Source organism: Quercus robur, chromosome 2, assembly GCF_932294415.1.
Source record: "Quercus robur chromosome 2, dhQueRobu3.1, whole genome shotgun sequence".
Classification (NCBI taxonomy): Eukaryota; Viridiplantae; Streptophyta; class Magnoliopsida; order Fagales; family Fagaceae; genus Quercus; species Quercus robur.
In genome coordinates this window covers 32,287,310-32,309,597 of record NC_065535.1, presented here as the reverse complement: position 1 = coordinate 32,309,597, position 22,288 = coordinate 32,287,310, and the positions used below count along the sequence as shown (strand labels likewise).

Here is a 22,288-nt window from a genome sequence, read left to right as displayed (position 1 = left end):
GGGAGTTCCACCAAAAAAAGAAAAGGAAAAGCAAAGACAAAGACATAAATCACCTTTAAATCCAAGAATTTCATAATGAGGAAAAAATCTCAAAAAAATTGCATATGCGTTTGCCGGGAGTCGAACCCGGGTCTATTGCTTGGAAGGCAATTATCCTAACCGTTGGACTACAAACGCCCAACTTGCTATGTTGATCTTATAAATTTTTATTTATTATGATAAAATTTTCTGTAAATTATTATTATTTTTTATATTTTCTTTTCAATGATAAATTTGTAGCCCAAACCCCATCCCTGTTTTGATGCTCTAGTATCGAATCTATTTGATTGCAAGTCAATTATATAACTTTTCATGCTTGAATTTCGATTACTCTGGTTTCTCAAAAAGAAAAAGAAAAAAGAAAGAATTTCGAATACTCCAACCTTGGTTTTAATAGCAATCTTCTTCATGCTAACGTTATGGTATGGTATTGTCAGTCAGACTACAATGCTCTCTTCACGCAAAAGACCACTGTGATTGTTATGTACCGTACAGAGTATTGATTCTCTCCCCAAACCCTAACCCTAATTTCGTTGAATTCCTGCTCTCTTAATCGGTAAGTTTCTTTCTTTCTTTTCTTTTCTTTTTTTTCTTGGTGTGTTGTCAAATATCTTCCATTAATTTTGTGTTTCTTTTAGACCAAATTCTTTGTATTACTTTGTGTTATTTATTCATACACGCTATAAAGTTTATAATTTTGTGTTAATTATGTTGCAATGTTTTAGGGGGCATGCGTGCTAGGTGTTTGAGGGAATGACTAAACATGTATACTTGTAATTACCATGCTCTGTTTCTGTTTTTTTTTTTTTTTTTTTTTTTTTTTTTTTTTTTTTTTTTTAAAAAAAACACTATTTTTATTGTGTGATATAGAATTTTTGTGTGCTTTTAGGTTTTGATGGGTCATGGTATATTTTTGAATTGCAAATTCAGATTTCTTTCATTTCTGTGTTTTATGTCTTATCACCTGCCTCTGTTCCCTTGGGCACTGAATTAGTCCCCCCTTCTGAAAGTGTGAATGATTGAATGCTAAACATAGGCGATAGAATATGATTGTTATCTAGACATGTCCAAAATTTTTACAGCTATTTGATTGACTTATGTTATCATCATGTATGAGAAACAGAGCAAACACATATAATTTATATCTACAAGAGTTTCAGAAGGATGTACCTGTCTATTAGAGATTATCTAGTTATTATTTATTAAAATCTATAGATCTTTTAAAATTGCATAAACTTCATGGGAGCATTAAAATGATGCATACAAAAAAGACGCAAACCTTTTATGTGATGCATACAAAAAAGATGCACACCACTAGTCTCAATTTTTGCAGAGAAATTATTCAAACTCTTGGTGTACAATGTAGTGATGTGCTACCCCTTCCTCTCACATAAGGGTAGACTGAATACTTTATTTTACATTGCAGTACCTGTACTTTCAGCTTAGGTTTTAAAAATTAATAGGGATTTGTATTTGATAGAAATCCTTTCTATATTTTGTGTCATAAGGTGAACTAGCCTTGCCCTTCAGGCTATTTTGTTGTTTTCTATTTTCTATGGGAGTAAAAGAGTTACTGAAATAATTTGAAATTGAGTGTTACAATGGGGTGTCAGTAATCTGCAGAAGTGTAGTTTCAGACCCTCTTTACGCACATTAGCTTCGGTTGCCTCTATATATCCCACTTGTGGATTCAAAGGATTGTGAAGGTGTTAAATGGCATAGCTTGGATTTCAAATCCTCTTTATGCAAAATGTTCCTAATTCTATTTGTAATAGAATTTTATGAATCGGGTGGAATATTTCTTTTTCTGTTTTAGAGGGAGAGTAGCATAGGGTAAGATGTTTTGTGTTTTGTAATGCTTCCCGTGGTGTTTGCATTGCAGATCTGTCCAGGAGTTTTTTTTTGTGTTGTGCTTTTGTTGTTTGTATCTGGGTTTTGTTCAATATAATTATTCGTAAGTGAAAAAAAAAGAAAAAAAAAAAAGAGCTCTTGAAATGTATTATCAATACCCTAACTCTAGATGGAGATCTTTATGATTGGCCAGGCAAATAACATTGGGTTTTATTTATCTTACTTTAAAAATAAAAAATAAAATAAAATTCTGATGCAGCATCAATATCAATTATATCAACATGGAACAACATGATATACCTTTGCCTCCGGAGGTCTCTCCGGATGTGTGCCTCTATGAGACTGACGAAGCTCTCTTATATTCAGCGTTTATGCCTGGGGTACCACAAGATGAAGCCCGGGTGATTTTTTGTAGGGCCACCATGGAATTTAAATTCGGGGGTGTTTGGGTGCCTTTGCCTGACGAGCCCCAATTTCGTCAGGTTTACTCAGGGAACATAAAAATGCATCAAGGCCCTTTTTCAGTGACAAAGACTGTACACCTGGTTCGTAGGGGGCGTATATTTCTGAAGGTGCCAAAAGAATACGAGGATCTACTAGCACTTCCGGAGGAGTTTGAGATACCAGCAGCACCTAGAGAACCTGAGGTTGTACTAGCACCTCAATAGACTTTTAAAATTGTTTTATCTAGCTTTTTAATTGATTTTTGGCCAATTGGATGAGCTTGTTTTCATGGATGAGCTTATTAGTTATTTTTTGCTTATTTCGATTATTGTGCAAAAGTAGTGTTGTATTTTGAATATATATATATATATGCATCTCAGTTTAGATGAAAGAAATACTTTCCCATATTAACTAATTTGGCATCATAGTGTGCGAATTAGTTTCAAGCAATAGGCAATTCTTGCTATAAACCTGTTGAGGCAACTTTTAAGTTTGTAAAGGCGAGACTTCTCACCCTATTGTAGCAACTTAATAGTCGCACATTCTGGCCCTGACAAAACTTGCTCATAACAATGAATGAAAGGCATTTCTTGTAGCAACAATCAAACTTGTAGTTGGATAACTTCATTAATAGATGCTACAGAACGTCCTTAAGTTGTTTTAGACAAATCTAAATAAACAAAAAAGAAACATAAACAGGGGGCTCCGAGTACACAGCAAAATCTCGTGAAAGATGAGTCCCGTCCGCGGTGATGAAATCCTAGCCAACAGGATTTGTCTTAGACTTTCCCTGCCTTCAGTCACAATGGCATTACTAGCATTTGAAGTTTTTCAAACGTACTCAACAACCAATTCAGCATTTAATTCAATATCAACAGCAAGTAGAGATTTATGCCATCTCAAATGGCCCAAAATTCTGCGGCAGTGCTTGTGGTAAACCTAACGCTTTTGTGTACCCTCTAACCCAAGCTCCGCCAGCATCTCTAATGAGTCCACCACCACCTGTGAGACTTGGGTTAACTAATGAGGAGTGAAGACCAATCCGAATTAAGCTTAAACCAATTTGGGGGAGGACAATTCCATTTCAGTTTGAGTAGTGACATGGGTTGTAGGGTTACAACTTACACTCATTTAGGCCAACAAACAAACGCAAACTCAAAAGCTCTGAACATAACCGCTGATTGCTCTTCATGTGGCCTTAAGCCCCAAACCCCAAAGAAGGAAAATAACACACAAGTGTTATAGCGAGTTTTGCCTTAATCAACATGCATTTTAGATTAGTTTCGACTATTCTGATAAAGATGCATTACAAATTAAAGAGTTAAATGTACTATGTATTGTAAAAGTCTTATCAGACTGTGTATCACAAGCCTATTTTTAGAGTGATCGAAGGGGAATTGAATTGTGAGCCCCTGACAATCCCCCTTCACAATAATGCTCTCACAACTCAAACTCATGACCTTAATTGTAATACAACTTATAAGACTGTGAGTTATGTTATTTTACCTTAAAGTAGTATTGTTAGGCTTGTAAGTTTACTATTGAATCTTAAAGTTCCAAAAAACAAGCAGTATTGGTCCTTTTGTTTAATTATGTTATAATTATTATTTTTGTTGTTGTTGTTGTTGTTGTTGTGGTGTATGACTAATGTACTAATGAGGTGGTCTATTTTTAATAAATGACAAAAAAAAAAAAAAAACCAAAAGTCCACTCTTAGCCTCTCATACACCAATAAAAAGCATTATGGAAAAAAAAAAAAAATTCTATATAGATATAATTAAATTCAAAATTGAGAGAGAATCTCATTAGAATCTAAATTGTAACTAATTGTTGTTTAATTTTACACCATGTAATTTTACACCATGTGTCTTATCTATGTTTTTGTTTTTGTTTTTTTGTTTTTTTTTTTGTAATTTTGTTATAAGTGAATTAATGTTATTCAATAGACGGTTTATAATAAACCATAAAAAACCCAATAATAAAAAAAAAACTCAGTATATATTAAAAAAACTAAAAGAAATAAATAAAAGAATAAAATTTATCACTTAAAAAAATGTGTAACTCTGCGAATAATTTTGAAACCTCTACTGAAATTATAATTGTTTTTAACTGTACAGAGTTATACTTATATTATATCATGCTATGAAATTCACCTGCAGCAACCGCCAATTCATCTGAAAAACTAACTATAACCCCACACTACCTTACCTTACCTTACCTTCCTTTCATTTCAGATTCAAAAACTCACGCTCACAGCTCCATCGTTGAACAAGCTTCCGATTCCTCCGAATCAAATCAGACGGTCAGAAAACAATTCAATCACATGTCAAAGTCAACAACAATTTACTGAGCGCGCGCTCTCTCTCTCTCTCTCTCTCTCTCTCTCCGTTGACCACAATGCATAGCCGCGCATCGCAGAACCGGCTATCTACTCCGTCTCGGATTTCGGTTCTCTTGCTCGCCATGTTCGCAACCATGGCCGCAGTTTACGTCGCTGGCCGGTTAGGGTTTTTATTTATTTATTTTTATTTATTTTTTTTTAATTTAAGAATTTTATTTACGTTGTGAATTGTGATTTATTGGTAAATTTTAGTTCAATGAGTGTTTGATAAGAATTTGTATTCGATAGGCTATGGCAGGATGCTGAGAATAGAGTTTATTTGATCCAAGAGCTCGATAAACGAACTGGCCAGGTAATTCTTTTTCTTTTTCATTCTTTCAAATCTCTTTACTTATCAAAAAAAAAAAAAAAAATTCTTTTTTTTTTAGTTTTTTAATTTTCATTTTCTGTATCAAATTTAGGTTTTTCTGTTTTTTTTTTTAAAAAAAATAAAAAAAATTAAGTACAGCTAAATTTATGATTAATAAAGCAAAATTTATTGGGTGAAGGAAAAGTGCTTGTAAAGTTATACTTGGGAAATAAAATTAGACCATTGTGTTCTTCGCAGAATTGAAATGATCTCTACTAATTTTATTTACTCTGCAGTAATTTGGTGATGCTAGTGACATTTTTTTGTTAGACTGCTAGCATACGAAATACGATGGTTTTGTAAAAGACAATGGACTTGTTTGGGTTTGATTGGACCTTTAGTATCATTATTGTAAATGGGAAATACTTGAATAACTGACAATCCCAAAATGATTGGATCGTGTTCTGTGTCATCTACAGCCAGCATTGCCTGGTATGGTATTTCATGATGCAATAATACTTGATTGATGGGATCATGGTTAGGAGTATAATGGGTTGTTTTGGTTTGTCAAGTCCTTGGGCAAAGTGTTGTTGGTCGTGACACTGTGCCTATTTTTTCCTTTATTTATAAGGTTTTGTTTAGTTTTTGCATAAAACGAAAAGTTAACGAATGATTTGTCATAAATTTTCAGGGTCAATCTGCCATTTCTGTTGATGATACATTAAAAGTTATAACGTGCAGGTAATTTGATTCTAGCCATTTGTCACATTCGACAAATTATGATCTCAAGCTCATAGTGGGATTCTTTTTTTATTTTCCAGGGAGCAACAAAAGAAGTTGTCGGAGCTTGAGATGGACCTCGCTGCAGCCACACAGGAAGGCTTTGTTCCAAAGCACTTGTCAAAAAATGACGGGACTCATTCTAAGAAAAAGCTTTTAGCTGTCATAGGAATTATTACAACATTTGGGCGAAAGAAAAATAGAGATGCTATTCGCAAGGCATGGATGCCAACTGGTAACTGTTTGCTAGTTTCATTTTTCCCTCCTTTAGTAAAATCAATGTAAATAATGACCTATGTCAATGGCAACACTTCACTTATAATGAGCTGCTCAAACAGCGCTTCCTCCATCCTTAAAAGGGGTGGAGGTAAGTTTGTGGCTTTGGCTTCAAGACCCATTAGATGTGTGTTAAACTTATCATTTAAAAGTAAATAAATAACTAAGTAAAAAACACTCCATTACTTTACAATTTTTAGGCATGCCATTCTAAAGGAGCTCAAAATTGAAAATATTTAGAGGGGATAAAGGCTGGAAACTTACATTACAATTTAGGGGTCTGGGATAAGCTCATGGTAGTGTGTAGTGCTAAAGTGAAATGCAATATTGCAACTGCTAGTTTAGTATGGCTGTTAATGTTTGTTATCTTATTTGTGTCTTTACTTATCAAAAAAATCTTATTTGTGTCTTCAATGAAAAGGAGATAGTTCAATAAAATAGTAGTGTGGCTAAACTTAACATGTTATATGGTGGTTCTAAATCTAGAATGCTGAATGCTATCCTAACCAGAAAAAGATGTGGGTGGAGACCATTTGAAGTGAAAGGTTTGACCCAAACTGATATGTTATATTATGAATAACTGAACTGGATCCAACACATGTAGTTGGCTGAACCAATAGTAGATTTAAAATGAATTAATAGTGAGTCGGAAAGACAATTTGAAGGCTTAGAACGTTTCCAAGAAGTAGTTAGAGTATGTTTGGTAGATTGTAATAGGCACTATAATGTAATAGCTATTCCTATAGTTTAGTTATTTTTTAGTTTGGTTACGTTTTTATTACTGAAAATAGTCATTTAACTATTCTTTAAAATGAGAAATAAGTGTTTATCTCTAAAAATCTTATAATAGTTATTTCTTAGTAGGTGTAATAATTTCGAAAATTAATATATTTCTAAATAAATAAACTTTCCATATACACATAACAATTATAAAATATAAAATTATAAAAAATAACTCATCTCTCTCTCAAATTTTAAACAATATTACTTTTAGGGAAATATAATTATATGAGTAATATATTTCTTAAAATAAATCTTAAGTTTTATTCTATTGTTACAGCTCACAACCAAACTTATGAATTAGTTTATTCCATCACAACCAAACTTATTCTTTTACAACACATTTTATTCTTAGTAATAAAGATTACCATTCCTGTTGTAATCCTCATTCAATGTACCAAATATGCCCTTAGTGAAAGAATTATTTAGGTGTTTCTGTATGTGAAACATAAGCCAATAGTAATAACAGCTGGAATTATTGAGTAGTGAACTTGAAAAGACCAGTTTTGACCCCAAAACAATTAAGCAGAGGATTAAAAAATTAATGATCAATTAATTGGATTATGTGATCACAAGTGCAATATCGATTACTATAGATCAGCATGAACCATATCATAAAGCATTAAACAGATAAACTAATAAAAGCAAAACTCGTGATATGGAAAAAGTGGAAAACCAATGGAGAATGTCTCCATAGGAAAAACCACTACAAGGGTAACCTACCCTAACTAAAGCAAAACATATAAGTGAAGGCATAAATGCTGTGCTGCATGATATGTATATCCACCTCCATTGTATGCTTTGTAATACAACCCTGTTTCTTGCTTAACCAAGAAACAACTGTTCCACCAAATAGGAAATATGTCTGCTTATATATTTTCAATCATCTACATCTCATGAAAAACCAGCATCAATATATCCTATTATTTCTAGATCATTGAAGCTGAAACATAATTTCATTCCTTTGGTGCCTGGAGATAACGGAAAATTTGTTCAAATGCTTGCCAATGTGTCCTACTGGGATTAGATTGATATCTACTCACTAATCCCACCACAACAAATATTTGGCCTTGTACTTGTCATAGCGTACATGAGGCTGCCCACAGCCTGTGAATAGGGGACATTTTGCATGAATTTAATTTCACTCCATCCTTAGGACATGTCTTCTAGCTCAGGATTGTTCCTTTGCTTATAGGCATGCTTAAAGACCACAACGAGGGAATGTCTTCACTCCTTTTAAGTAATCAAAAGCCCTAGGATTTCTTTGAACTATTTCAACTCAAAATCAAAGCAAGGACTGTTTTGGACACAAAATTATAAGGACTAAAATGACACCTGTTAAAAGATAGGGGCCATTTCTGAAACATGGGGCTAAGGTTGAGGACTAAATGTGTAATTAAACCTTTTTGTCTTGGGAGGTTGGGGGGAGGATGATGAGATGGCTGGGGCTTTGTTACTAGATATGTTACCCAATTCTTTTAATCTCTTTGATTGGTCAAATTTAGTTCTGACTATCGCTTTGTTGTGTCTCTCCTGTTTAAAGTTTGCTATAGATAACCTTAGCTGTATGCCATACAAGTGTCCAGCCACTAATTTACATCATGACCTAAAAATAAATTACTTTGGTTAAATTGCAAATGAGGATTTTATAGTGGATATATGGATTTTTTGTGTTTATGTGACTGTCATTTTCAATATCTATTAATTTTTTGAGTATATTGCATTTATCAAAAAATAATAATAATAATAATAATAATTTGAGTATCTTGCAACTGCTACTTTCAGTTTTTTTTTTTTTCCTTGATCGCACTTTTTATTTGAATTTTATGACAGTAAAGCTTTAAAAAAAAATATGTGCAGGTGCAGCTGTAGAAAAACTGGCTGATGAAAAGGGCATCATTGTACGATTTGTCATAGGAAGAAGGTCTCTATTTTGTTAACTCAACACTAATTGAAAGAATTTTCTATTTTTTAATTTACTTAAGTTTATATATCTTGCAGTGCAAATCATGGAGACAGTTTGGACAGAGAAATTGACAATGAAAATAGGCACACCAATGATTTCATCATTCTTGTATGTTAAACCATTTACTAAATTTAAGTCAATGATAAATAGTTGGTGTTTTAGAGCTTAAACAATTCTTTCACATACAGATATCTAACTCTTAAAGGTTCAATAGATCTGAAATGTAGTTTTATAATTTTCATTTTTTCTAATAGAGTTGAATCACTTGTTAATAGCTGAAGTTGGCAGTTGGCTGATTTGTTCATAGGAAATAGGAATACAAACTTGGAGTAGTTATTAATAGTCCAATTCTTTTGTCTTCTGTCCTACAGGATGGTCAAGTGGAGGCACCTGGGGAGTCTCCAAAAAAGATGAAATCATTTTTTATTCATGCAGTAGAGAATTGGGATGCTGAGTTTTATGCTAAGGTCAATGATGATGTCTATGTTAACATAGGTGTGTCCTTAATCTTTCTGGTGATTGACAATATAGTGTGTCCCTGTAACCTTCAATTTTTCTAGTTTGCAAGAGAGAGAATCTTGTAGGCTATGCAAGAACACATGTTCACATGAAATGTTACAGTAAACTAGTTTATCCTCCTCCCTCGACATTTTCCCTTGTTTATCCCATTAATATTTGTCGCAAAAATTTGTTAGTTTTATTTCAATCCTTTTACATACTAGCTGATGTTTGAACACTAAATACATCATTATCACAGTATAAAGCTCAATTTGACATGAATTAAAAGAAATTTACCAAGCAAAAAAAAAAAAAAAAAGCAGCAATTACAGCCTTCATCAATTAAGAGAACTTGAAGCCTATAGTCCTAAACAGATTATTATAGTCTATGCTGATTGTTTTGGCTTATTGTTTGTTATACAGATGCCCTGGGAGCAATGCTAACTATTCATATGGATAAGCCTCGTGTTTATATTGGGTGTATGAAATCAGGCGAAGTTTTTTCAGAACAGTGAGTTAAATAAAAAAAAGTTTATTTGATGATGGGAAATGTTTAATATGTTTTTCATTATTCCCTATACTGTCTGAAATATGTAGGTCCCACAAGTGGTATGAACCAGAATGGTGGAAATTTGGGGATAAAAAATCGTGAGTATTTCATCCTTTGGTTTTTTTCCTAAAGCCTTTTAAGTATGATGTTGCAATTCTTTATTCCAGAGTGTAACTGGCTCAGTTGTGTACTCGCCAATTTCAAAATACAATATTATTATTGTGGCTTACATATCTGTTTCTTGCTGCATATTCAAAATACTCTTCTTCATTTGGTTACTGCAATTTCCTCTGAAACTTTGAGTTAAGTTAAGTGAGGTGGCAAGGGTTGGCTTCTTAAAATATTCATTCTGTTTTGTGAGGTGCATTAGTGTAGAACATACCAAAAAAAGGTTTTGTTTTTCCACTGAAGAAAATGTGCCTATGAAAGTACTGAACTGATTGTTGCATATTGCTGCAACAATGTAGTGCGATTTCCCACAAATCAGTCCTTGTAATGTGAAATTCTTCTATCTCAATAACCATCATAGGTAATTTGTAATGTTTTGGGGGGAAATTCCATGGTTGGAGCTGAATGCTTGGTTTGAAAAAACTAAGTAGTGCACAAGAACCTAGGATGTTAGCATTCATGCAGGCTGTGCAGCTCCCTGTTCTTAATTTTTCACTTCCTGCCTCTTCAACTGACTGAAAACATGTTACTTTTATGTTACAGATATTTCCGACATGCTTCAGGGGAGATGTATGTCATGTCAAGAGCACTGGCTCAGTTCATATCAATAAACAAGTATTTTCTCCCTCTTTTATGGTAATATTAATTACAATATAGACACACCTGGCATTATTGAGTTGACATCTTTTTTTGGTTCTCCAGATCTATTCTTCGTACATATGCCCATGATGATGTTAGCACTGGATCATGGTTTATTGGGCTTGATGTGAAGCACATTAATGAAGTAAAGTTTTGCTGCTCCTCCTCGTTCTCAGGTCTCTCTCTCTCTCTCTCTCTCTCAAATACACACAATAATTTTTGCCCCAAATAAAGGGAAACAATTGAGAGCAACTTAGCAAAAAAGCACGTGGCATTGCAATGGAGGTGATTACTTATATTGCTGAGTGAGCATTGGGAAAGGGTCTTTGTTTTTATGCTATGATTCCTATCTCATCTGGTGGGTTCTCTCTTAAAGGACTTTCATGTTTTACTAAAAAACTAGAAAAGTTTAATTTTCATATACATGTTAGTATGTTACTGGTAAAATAATTTGTTTAGTTTTCGCCAGAGTTAAATTGTAAACTATGGAAGTTCAGGTTAAAGAGAAGGAAGAAGGGGAAAATAAAGGGAGAGAGCAACAGAGAACAGAGAAGAAAATAAAGTTTAGGCGTTAATTAGTCAGCCCCTACCTTAGCATATATTTATATTAGGGTTTATAACATTAAATAACTCTTTAACAGTCAGCTACATGGTGACACAGCTTTCTCTAAGGGCCCATTTGGTTAGAGGGGTGGAAAAGTAGGAGGATAGAAGAGATTTAATTTTCTCTTATATGTATTTGGTTGGGAGGGTAGAAAAATGATAGGATAGAAAATAGAGTTAGTATAAATTTACCATTATGTCCCAATTAGGTAAAACAAAAATTAATACATTATATTTTTATTAAAAATTATGTATGACTGATTACTTCATTAAAAAAAGAAAAAAGGAGTTGAACAACCCAAAACTTTTTTCTCCCAAAAAAAAAAAAAAAAAAAAATCCAAAACTGTTGAGAAAAGAAGGATGAGCACAAAAGAAAAGAATAATAAAAAATAAAAAAATAAACAGAAGAAAGGATATGCATGAAAGGGAAAAAAATCTGAAGAAAAGATAAATACTAAATAAAAGAGACAAAAAAAAAAAAAAAAAAAAATCAAGAAGAAAACAAAATAACAGAGAAGAAAATGACACAAAAGTTCAAATAATATGGACGTTGGATTGAGACAATTTCATCCAAAATATAGCAACAGGTTTCCACTTGAGTTTTCTCCCTGATTTGGGGAGAGAGTTTTGGTGGGCCCGGAGAGAAAACTGCCAAGCCTCACTATTTTCTTCCCTCATTTCCACTCCCAACAAAAACACTTTTTTTTTTTTTCATTTTCTCTCCATCATTTTCTATCCTTCCTGTTTTACTTCAACCAAACGGACCCTACAAGTTTTGGCATGGAGAAAAACTTATTTCTTCTTTGGGTTTGTGGGGAAAACAGAACACCAATCCTAACCGCCTCTTGCTATATACCTCCACTGGTGTGATATAACAATTTTGCTGAAGCGAAGATTCTTTGATCCAATGTCTAGTTAGTTTCCATTTAGTCTTGTTAGATTCTTGCATGTTATAGCATAGCCTTGTACGAGTTTTCTTTTCCCCCCTACAATAAGATCCATGATGTCTGGTCACGCTCCATTGGCAATCTATATTCAGCATTCTTTTTTAAAAGCGTAGAGCAGGGCAAACTACTGAATATCTAAACATGCATAGACATATGTATAACTAAGATCAAAGAGGTTAGAATATTATAGACGGTGTCATTTGTGAAGGCTCAACTACTTGTGGATTGGGCAGTTTTACATTTCTCTTAACTTATGGTTCTGACTCAAAGGGACAAAGTTCATTTAGAGTGACATCTTTGTTTATATAGTTTTTCCCCCCACATCTCAGGGGCAATTTGTGCAGCTGTGTGAGTTGAGTTGCCTCCAATGACAAATTATTGAAACAATTGGTACATATAGCAAGGGAAGACCCTTCTCTTCAACAGATGTGTTTTCAACGTTCACGAAGTGAAGAGGATTTTTTCTGCCAAAAGTTGATTCCAGCTGTCTTTAAAGCTTGGATTTCTCGATTGGAGTGATTTTGTGAGTATAGATGCTAACATGCTAATCAGTATTTTTCAAGAGGCTCTGTACATAGGTAACATAGTTCTCATTCGCAGAGACTTTGAAAGATCAGCGAGTCTTCCGATATATGATGTATTATAATTGACCTGTTTTCATTCATCCTCATTGTTGCAAATTATTTTTGTCATGTTGAATCTATTGATTTTGTTATCAAAACTTGAAAAGTCATGGAACTTGCGGGTTAAAAAGGTGTTTGCATATGCGCATGCACGAATATGACTGTAAGTTTCCACAGGATTGCAGTCAATTTTACATCAATATTCCTAGTCCAAATTCCAATCCTTAATTTGTATTTTACTAATACAGGTCACTTTGTTCTTAATACTTATGCCTGATGGAGCTGATATTGCTGAATGGGGTTATACTGTTGTAGGAGTCCTTTATTGTATTATCTTGTTGCTGCTGTTTTTTTTTTTTTTTTTTACTTCTCAACCCCATGCATCGATATTGATTTCCGTGTGTCACTAAATTTATCTTAAAATTTTTGTTCTGTAACTTTCACATGAAAGAAAAAATTTTAAGGACCTGGATGTCCAATTAAACCGAAGGTGATAAATATTCTCATGTGGAATACAACCAAACAAGACAGTATGAAAATATTTGCAAAGATAATACATGCCATTGTTTCAAGTTGCAATATTCCTTATCATTCAAATAAGGGCAATGTTTATTTCACACTAGTACACACGCACACTTTTTGTACTAAAATCATGACTTAACAATTGGTGTGTACTAGTATTTACCATTAAAATAATATCAATTTGATATGCCAATCCACACTTTAATGGAGAGAGGGGAAGTGATTGTTGTGAACCTTAGGACTAACTGCCCTTGATGTTATATTGAAAATGATTGAAATAATAAGGAAAGGAACGGTCGAGGGTCAAGAAAGAAGAAGATGACGCTAGAGTTTATATTGAAAATTATTGAAATAAAAATAATTCAAGGACAGGAAAGGGCCAGAATCAAGAAAGAAGAAGGTAATCCTAAGGGTCCATTTGGTTGGAGGGGTGAAAATATAGAATGATAGAAAATGATGGGAGGGTCAAAAAGTGGGAGGATAGAAAAGATTTTAATTTTTTTTCCTTTTGTTTGGTTGGGAATGGAAAGTGGAGGGATGAAAAAAGTGAGTTTGTGTAAATTTATTCATATATTCTTTTTAAAAAATGATATCCAATTAAAAAAAAAAATGCAATCACCCAAATTTATTATAAAAAAAAAAGTCTACACAAAGAAGCCAAACTCCAGACTCTTCACCCCCCCACCCCCCCAATGTCATATATTTATCAAATTCCTCTCACCCAATTTTCTCCTCATTTTGGAAAGAAAATTTTTTGGTATAACCAGAGAGAACATGTGGACCTCACCATCATTTTCTTCTCTCCCTCTCCCAACCAAACATTCTCCAAAAAGTTTTCTCTTCTCATTTTCTCTTCTTCTTCTTCTTCTTCTTCTTCTTCTCTCTCTCTCTCTCTCTCCAAAATCCACTCTACCAAACACACCCTAAAGGGTTGGTCTAATGTTGGGTTTAAAACTCCTATTTAGCATTTTAGAGTCATTGGTCATTTTAAAGGAATTCCTCTATGTAATTATACTGTGTGGGATGAGAGATTATACACACCCGTGCAAATAGTCAAATGTTTGAAAAGCTTTAGACATCCCACATTAACTAAAAAAACTATTAATAAAATATTATTAGAAGATAATACATGACTAAATGATGGATGTAATTTACATAAAGTCAATTAAATCTCTTGTATACACAAAAAGCTAATACCACTAATTTGTTTATTTTTTTTTGTCTAGTACTAATTTGTTTATTTTAAGTAAAGCTAAGACCATAGTTTTAAAAATCGGATTGGATTGGCTGGTTCAATCGGGAACAAGACCTTAATCTTGTCCAGTAAAGACCTGTCAAAACTGGTAAAAATTGAGAACTAGGACCTATTTTTTTATTCTACATGAAGGTATATTATTTTGATTAATGTTTTATAACATGCTGTAATTGCAAGATTTGAATTGTTCACATGCTTTAATTGCTCACATGTTTTAATTATTAGATTCGAATCACATTCTTTAAATTCAATATGCCATGATGTAGTCTTAGATCTAGGGTTATTCTTTTACTATATTCATCGATCTATTATTTTTCGTATAAAACATGCTTCCTTATGCGTTATTTATCGAGATCTACTATTTTATATGCTGTACAAACTAGATCAGATATTTTCTTTTGAAAAACACTTCTTTTGTTTATACAAAATCAGAACTGATATTTTCTCTATATAAAACACTTGTTTTGTTATACAATTACAAAAACCAAGATTGAAATTTTCCCTACAAAAAATGTTTACTTTTACAAATATAATTTCAGATCTACTCTTTTGTTTGATAAAATGATTTTCTTTGCATAATCAAAACCAAATCTAGTATTAATTTTCTTTGCATAATCAAAACCAAATCATGATGGTGGTTGTTGGCCGTTAATGATGTCAGTGATCTACTCCTGGTGGCGCTGGTGAAAGCTGATGGTGGTGGTGGAGGACCGGTGGTGTGGCCGGTGGGATGTGGTGGAGGACTGGTGGGATGGTTTGGGTTATTGGAAGTTTTATAAAAAAATGCTTAAAATTAGATATGAATTAAATATAGTGTACACTAGCATTATGCCCATGCGATGCATGGCTTAATCAAAATTCATATGTAAATAATATTTTATTAATTTTCTTAAAATAAATGAATATTTTACTTTTAAGTTACATAATGAATGCATGTTGTGTGAGATTAAGGTATCATAAAATGCATATATATATATATATATATATAATTGAATGGAAGATGGTAGAGGTACCTAAAAAAAAAATATATATATATATATATATAATGATTTTCAATAATACATTGAACTTTAAGGCTCAATTAATCACATATATTTAAATGGAAAATCCTTAAATTTAATAGTTAAAAACTATCCAAAACAATAATTGAAATCAAGTTTAAGTAGAAACCTCAAATCAATAATTAAGAACAATCTAAATTATTAAACATTTAAAAATTTGAAGTAGAGAGATTCACATGAGAATTTAATTTTTGTCCTTGAAATTATGGAAGAAGACACTGAAACTTGAGTGAGTTTCACCCTACCAAGTTTAAGTCTTGTGCGTTGCACGCTACATGTGTGTGTATATGCATGAAAAATGATATGAATTTAACATTTATTGTAGAAAAGAGGTAGTGTAATCTTACCCTGTCTAGCTAATTCTTATTATAATATCTTTGTTTTGCGGGAAGAGAGAGAAACGCTTCTTTTGAAAAAAAAAAAAAAAGTTAACATATAATATATAATAGCTAAGATATTAATCTTTAGAAGTGGTATCTCATACAGATTAGTATTTCAATTATGGTTTTTGGTAGTTAGAAGTTAGTGCACGGTAGTTAATAATTAGAAAATTACTTTGAAATTTTTTTAAACCAATCCCTTAAAAAAGTTTTAGTAGAGTTTAAATCATGTTAATAAATTATCTCTCTATTCAATTTTTTTTTTTTTTAAATCATGTTAATAAAAAGTTACTGATAAAACTATTATTAGTAAACATTTCTTAGGCTTATCTATTTAGTTTTTTTGCAAAATTTATATAAACTCTTTTATTTTATTTTATTTCTTTTTTTTTTTTCCTGAAGAATTTAACACAACCAAAAACCTATAAACAACCATTTACATTCAATATAAAGAATATAATCAAACTTTTTTATAATTTAAGATTAAGAAATTAGTATAAATTATAAATTAAGATATAAATTTAGAAAATGAACAAAGAATAAATCTATTTGTTTTCTCTATCACTTTGAGAGATGAAAGTGTGAGTATGTAACTAAAACCTGAACCAATTATTGTAGAAGAGAAAAAATGAGTACAAAAGTTTAATAATATGAATTGGGTTAAAACGTATGTGAGAAGTTTTTATTAATTTTTTTGAAGTTAAAGAAAAATATCTTAAACAAAATGAAAAAAATAATAATGAAGAAAGAATTCATACCTGTCATGGGATTTAGGCATTCACATATTGGAATAAACTTCACTTCAAAAAGGATATATATAGAGTTTCATTTGATATAGAATTTAAATCCAATCGGAATTAAGATTTCTAATCTATTTGTTTGTTGCTAATTGATAAATCCCATAAAAAGTGGAATAAAAAAAAAAGGTCATATGAATAGAAAGAAAAAAGAAAACATTTTTTTTATGGAAACTTTTCTTTTTAACCAAAAAAAAAAAAATGTTTATTATATATATATATATATATATACTTTTTTTTAGAAGAAAGAGAAGGTGTTTACTTTAAACTTAAATATTTATTAACCATTTATAATTTTTTTAACTTTATCCAAAAATAATTTTGGTAAATCTGTATGAACAATAATTATCTAAAAAAAAAGAGTCACGTGTGAAAAGGAAGATTTTGCTATTGAATACGTTACTCTTTTTTTTTTTATAGGTATTATTTTATTTTTATTTTTTACACAAAGTAATATAATTTAAATTTAAAAAAACGAATAGATGAAGATTGTGGTTGCACGATTTTCCTGGCCCAACTTCTGTTGATCAGGCCTCGGTCCAAAGCACAACCCACAATAAATACTTGTAGAGAATGGGTTAAAGAGCTTGGCCTCAGTGAAACTAGCAAATCTGATGCATGTAGTGTACTGTTTGCAGAGAGAAATAAGAACGTAAAGAAGGATTCTTCAAGTCTGATTTTATTTCTTTTGTTCCTCTTACAATTCTGCCGTCCCTTCTTTGAGGGACTTCATTACATTATATATTTCTCTCCTTTTCATCCCAGCCTTACACCTGTTAGTCATCCAAGCATCCACTCGAGCACCTGTCCCATCAGACGCCCTCATCAGACCATTTGTGAGTTGCAGAGGCCAAGGCGGTACTGTTCAGGGGTCTTTTCCTCATTAATGCGGCCAAGAGGGTGGTTGGGGCGCAATTAATGTGGTGGTAGCCTTCCATGAGATATTTTGAATTTAATTCGTTTTTTATGTTGGGGAAGGTGAGCTGAAATGGCTGAGCAGAGTTTCTCGTCTGGGCTTCGTGATGTCCGAGGAGGAGTTACTCCTCGGACAGGTTTCCTTGACGCTATTGGGGTTGAATAGCGCTTCATATGAGGCTTTTCGTTGGACAGGACGCTCCTCGGACGGGCCTGAGCTTGGAATAGCCCATCATTTTTGGGCCGGGCCCCACAAAGATTGTTGTTGTTTTTTTTTTTTTGTTTTTTGTTTTTACTCATAGTAATATAATTTAAATAAATAAAAAAAGATTTCATAAAGAGTTTGAATTGTAATCAAAATAAATTTTTTTATCAACTTATAAATTATAATAATAAAAGGATTAAATGAAGAGTTTGGATTGTAATCAAATTAAGATTTTTATAAATTTAGAAATTATAGGAGAAGAAGATAAGTACAAAAATAATTTATTTATTTTTTAAAAAATTCTAAAAAAATTTCTGCAATTTAATGCAACCACTTGATGCAAACACGGCTTTTAAGCCCAACTTTTATTATATAGTATATGATATAATGTGGCAAAGTTTATTGATGGAGCATAAAGAATAAGACAGAAGATTTAGACTCTAATCAAATATCATGTATATACACAGTTTTATCTATTCATAATTAAGAAATAAGAAATCAAATCCAAGCAACCTTCTATCCCACTTTTATTCATTCATCATGAGTAGCCTTATGTCCACGTCTCTCTCTAAAAAAAAGAAACGCGACTTCCACGAAAGTCCGGACACGGTTCATGAGTGTCTCTCAGTGACTCTCACTACAAAAAGTCAAAAACTTCAAGGCTGAAGACTCCTTGAAACCACACACGCATTTTCCCACCCACTGCCAGTAGGCTTCTTATGAGTTACGTGTGGAAATATGGAGGTTTTGATATCCGATAATCTCCTTTTCCCACCCAACAGAAGAACGCGCTCGCTTCTGAACTAAGTATAGGCTTCTGAACTAAGTACGATATATATGTGTGGGTAAGGTTTCTGTCCAGTGGCCACAATTTCCAAGTCTCAACAATAATAACGAGTTAGTACTTAGTACATCCAATCAAAAAAAGGAATTAGTACATAGAAGTAAAGTTCTGGTTACTTCCTAAGATAGTGCGAATGTAGAAAAAGTAGAAATAATTGGGTAACTTCCCACAAATACAGTGTGATAGTGCGAAGCAGAAAAGTAGAAATTTTCTCCAACTATAATTGTAGTTGGAGAAAATTTCCTAGGCCCACATCCATCTTTGTCACAATATTGCCACAATTTGGATGTGATATACCTAATAGTGGAGAACAAGTCTACTTGGAGCTATTTTTTTAGCTATTTGGCACCACAAAAAATTACTTTATCTATTTTATCTACTTATTTTACAAAACATCCAGCAGTAGTGGATCTATTTTAGCTTTCAACATAATAAAATAATATAAATATCACAATAAAATTATATATCTATTACAATAAAATAATACATCCCACCACTACCACCGCCACCACCACCACCACCACTTCATACAGCCCACCACCACCACCCTACCCACAATCTACTCTTACCGTCACCACAACCACCAAATCAGCCCACAACTACTCAAGAAAATCAACTCACAACCACAAAAATAAAACCTACAGAGTTTCGATCACAACCAAAGGGTACACAGAATTTTAACAACAACGCTAGATTCATAACAGTCAAAGCTCAAAATTTTGTCCATATTGAACAACAGTGATAGATTCAAAAAAAATCAAAATACCGATCCAAAAAGCAAAAGCAAATCAGACACAAACGATAATACTATAATAGTACTCACAACGGTTTGGACGAGTTCTTCGCTATTGTCCGATCCGCTTAGACGACGCCGCATTGAGCTTCGCGTAGGCCATGGCTATTTTGGCGAATTACGAAACCCGATATGGCAACAAAAAATAAAATCGGCAGTTTGGTGTGTGTCTTTTTTGAACGACTTTTCAGTGGGTAGGTGGGTTAGATGGGTCTTGGCGGTAGGCGAGCTGAGAGATGAGGGAGGCACGGGATGGCTAGAGAGAAAAAAAAAATGAGGATGAAAAAAGAAGAAAGAAGAGAAGCCTGAGAGAGAGAGAGAGAAAGAAAGAAAAGAGAAAATATTCGTTTAATAAGAGAAGAGAGAAGTTAGTAAAATATTTTTTTTTTTTAGCTTCTTGCTACAATACATAGCCATACATAGATGTGCACTGTAGAGAGAAGTTAATATAGCTATTTAGCTTTACTGTTGCTAATGCTTATAATTCCATATTTGAGTTAGGGAAAAAATAGTTGTGAATCTGGAACAAATCTTACGTGGATACAGTGTTCACAAGGAATATATATATGTGGTGTATTCGTAATTCTTTCTATATAAAATGTTTGAATTCATTATTCCTATGATGTCTGCAAGATTGCCAAGACTACTATGTTATGTTATATTATGTTCTTAACGATAACATAACATAGTAGTCTTCTCTTCTAGCAGTCGTTGGTTGCTGCAGTCACTGCATGCTCCTTCCTCGATCGTAATCATGTTTGCTTTCTTGGTCATCCTGTGTGGAAAACGCAAGAAACCCCAAAAAGTCCAAAACCCCGTGTCTACGACTACAACTACAACTGAGCTATTCTCCACCATTACCGTCAATAATAGCGCTTCCTTCGATCCCACTCTCCAAATCTCCATGACCAAGCTGAGGAGGGCCACCAAAAACTTCTCCAGTGACTTTATCATTGGCGGTGGCAGATTCGGCCTCATCTACAAGGCCCAGCTCTCCAACGGAGTCACCGTGGCCATCAAGAGACTCGACCCAGACGCTTTCAAAGGCTCTCAAGAGTTTTGGGCTGAGATGGTGACCCTGGGTATGCTCCATCACCCAAATATCGTTAAGATTCTAGGCTATTGCATGATCGACTCCAATAAGCTCCTCATATACGAGTTTATTCAGAATGGCAGTTTGGACCAGTGGTTGCACCTGCAGGAGGAAGAGAAACCGGACGTGGCTACGTTATCTTGGGGGACTCGGATTCAGATTGTGAGGGGCGTGGCTAATGGTCTCTCTTTTCTGCATGGTTTGGATAAACCCATTGCTCATCAGGATATTAAGTCCAGCAATGTGCTCTTGGATTCCAATTTTCAGGCTCACATTTCTGATTTTGGTCTCGCAAGGAGGATCGACGCCTCCACTTCTTATGCGTCCAGCCAAAGCCAATCTATGGGCACAATGGGTTACAGTTACAAGCCCCCCGAGTACAAGGACGGCCTCACTGTACCCACACTCGAGGCTGATGTTTACAGTTTTGGGATCTTAATGTTCGAGATTGCTACTGGGAAGCGTCCCAATTTGCCCAACTTTTTGGATGGGAAAGAGGTTGGGTTAGTCGAATGGGCCAGGAATATGCTGTTCAAAAATCAGCATATGGAAATGGTGGATGCCTATATTTCGAGGGAGGACGGCCTCATACAAGTCCAAGTCAAAGAGTATTTTGAAATTGCTGGTATGTGTACCTGTGAGATACGAAGATGCAGGCCAACTATGCCTGAGGTTGTTCAATGGCTAAATCGAATTCCTACGTGCAATTTCTAGGTTATTTGGGATGGGCGAAGTTAATCAACTTTTTTGTGGGATGAGCTCACATCATGACAGGAATGTAAATTGTTAGTGTATAGGTTAGACTAGTTTAGCCTATTGGGCTTAGTCCAGTATACTGTATTTGTAGTTTACTCCTATTACTTGTACTGCACACATACCTAGCCTATATAAAACTCTCTATTGTATATTATTATACACACATCAATATATAGACTATTCAATCTTTCTCTCTCGCTTTATATTGTTAACATAAATATAACATTACTCTTTCCATTTTTTTTTCTCTACAATCTTTATTTATTTTTTATTATTATTTTTATTTTTATCCCTCATTTAAACTTTTTGACACACCCAAATAAACCTTTTTTCCTTAGCATTAGCATTTGGGGCATAAAACCCCAAATTGTTATTTTAGAACCTACAAACACTAAAACCATCTCTCCCCGAATCCCTATCATCTCTATCACTCTCATGGTTCTACTAAATATATTCCTTAGTAATGATGTAGTTACAAACTTTTTTACAATATTTTTACAAAATGTTCAAATAACAAATTCTTACTGATTTTCATTTACGCCCACCATTTATATTACTTTTTTACTTACTAATAACCACTCGCCACATCAGTAATTTGTAAAAAATATTATAAAAAAGTTTATAACTCTAATATTTTTCAAATAGAAAAAAAGTTATATAAAAATTTAAGGAATTTGAAAATATTCGTTGGCATTATTTATTTTGTTACTATTATTCTTATTAGTAATGGTGAGTGTATTTGTGTTTTAGTATTTAAGTAGATATTAATAATTGATTTTTTTTTTTGTGTGGAGATTTTATGTAATGGAGGA

At 33.2% G+C, this 22,288-nt stretch overlaps 2 protein-coding genes, 1 long non-coding RNA gene and 1 other non-coding gene across 6 annotated transcripts; 3 read left to right on the top strand and 1 right to left on the bottom strand.

Annotated features, from left to right (window-relative positions):
- Positions 1-54: 54 nt before the first annotated feature.
- LOC126713373 (uncharacterized) lies at positions 55-2,656 on the top strand. The gene is made up of 2 exons (XR_007651327.1): positions 55-595; positions 2,257-2,656. It is a non-coding gene; the product is annotated as an uncharacterized LOC126713373 (long non-coding RNA).
- On the bottom strand, positions 106-177 carry TRNAG-UCC (transfer RNA glycine (anticodon UCC)). The gene has a single exon. It is a non-coding gene; the product is annotated as a tRNA-Gly (tRNA).
- A 1,808-nt stretch (positions 2,657-4,464) lies between the features above and the next one.
- Positions 4,465-13,151, top strand: LOC126713372 (hydroxyproline O-galactosyltransferase HPGT1-like). 3 transcript variants are annotated; one of them, XM_050413118.1, is made up of 12 exons: positions 4,465-4,835; positions 4,964-5,027; positions 5,716-5,765; positions 5,846-6,039; positions 8,721-8,784; positions 8,862-8,934; positions 9,198-9,321; positions 9,748-9,835; positions 9,922-9,972; positions 10,586-10,657; positions 10,745-10,857; positions 13,104-13,151. In XM_050413118.1, exons 1-12 carry the CDS (start codon positions 4,732-4,734, stop codon positions 13,130-13,132), a joined length of 1,026 nt encoding a protein of 341 aa, XP_050269075.1. In that variant the 5' UTR covers positions 4,465-4,731; the 3' UTR covers positions 13,133-13,151. The 3 variants fall into 3 exon arrangements, with proteins under 3 accessions (XP_050269075.1, XP_050269074.1, XP_050269076.1); XM_050413117.1 differs by lacking the exon at positions 13,104-13,151 and adding an exon at positions 12,542-13,078; XM_050413119.1 differs by lacking the exon at positions 13,104-13,151 and adding an exon at positions 12,562-13,078 and having other exon boundaries at positions 4,466-4,835.
- A 7,040-nt stretch (positions 13,152-20,191) lies between these two features.
- On the top strand, positions 20,192-21,660 carry LOC126713371 (phytosulfokine receptor 1-like). The gene has a single exon (XM_050413116.1). It carries the CDS (start codon positions 20,382-20,384, stop codon positions 21,432-21,434), a length of 1,053 nt encoding a protein of 350 aa, XP_050269073.1. The 5' UTR covers positions 20,192-20,381; the 3' UTR covers positions 21,435-21,660.
- Positions 21,661-22,288: the final 628 nt, after the last annotated feature.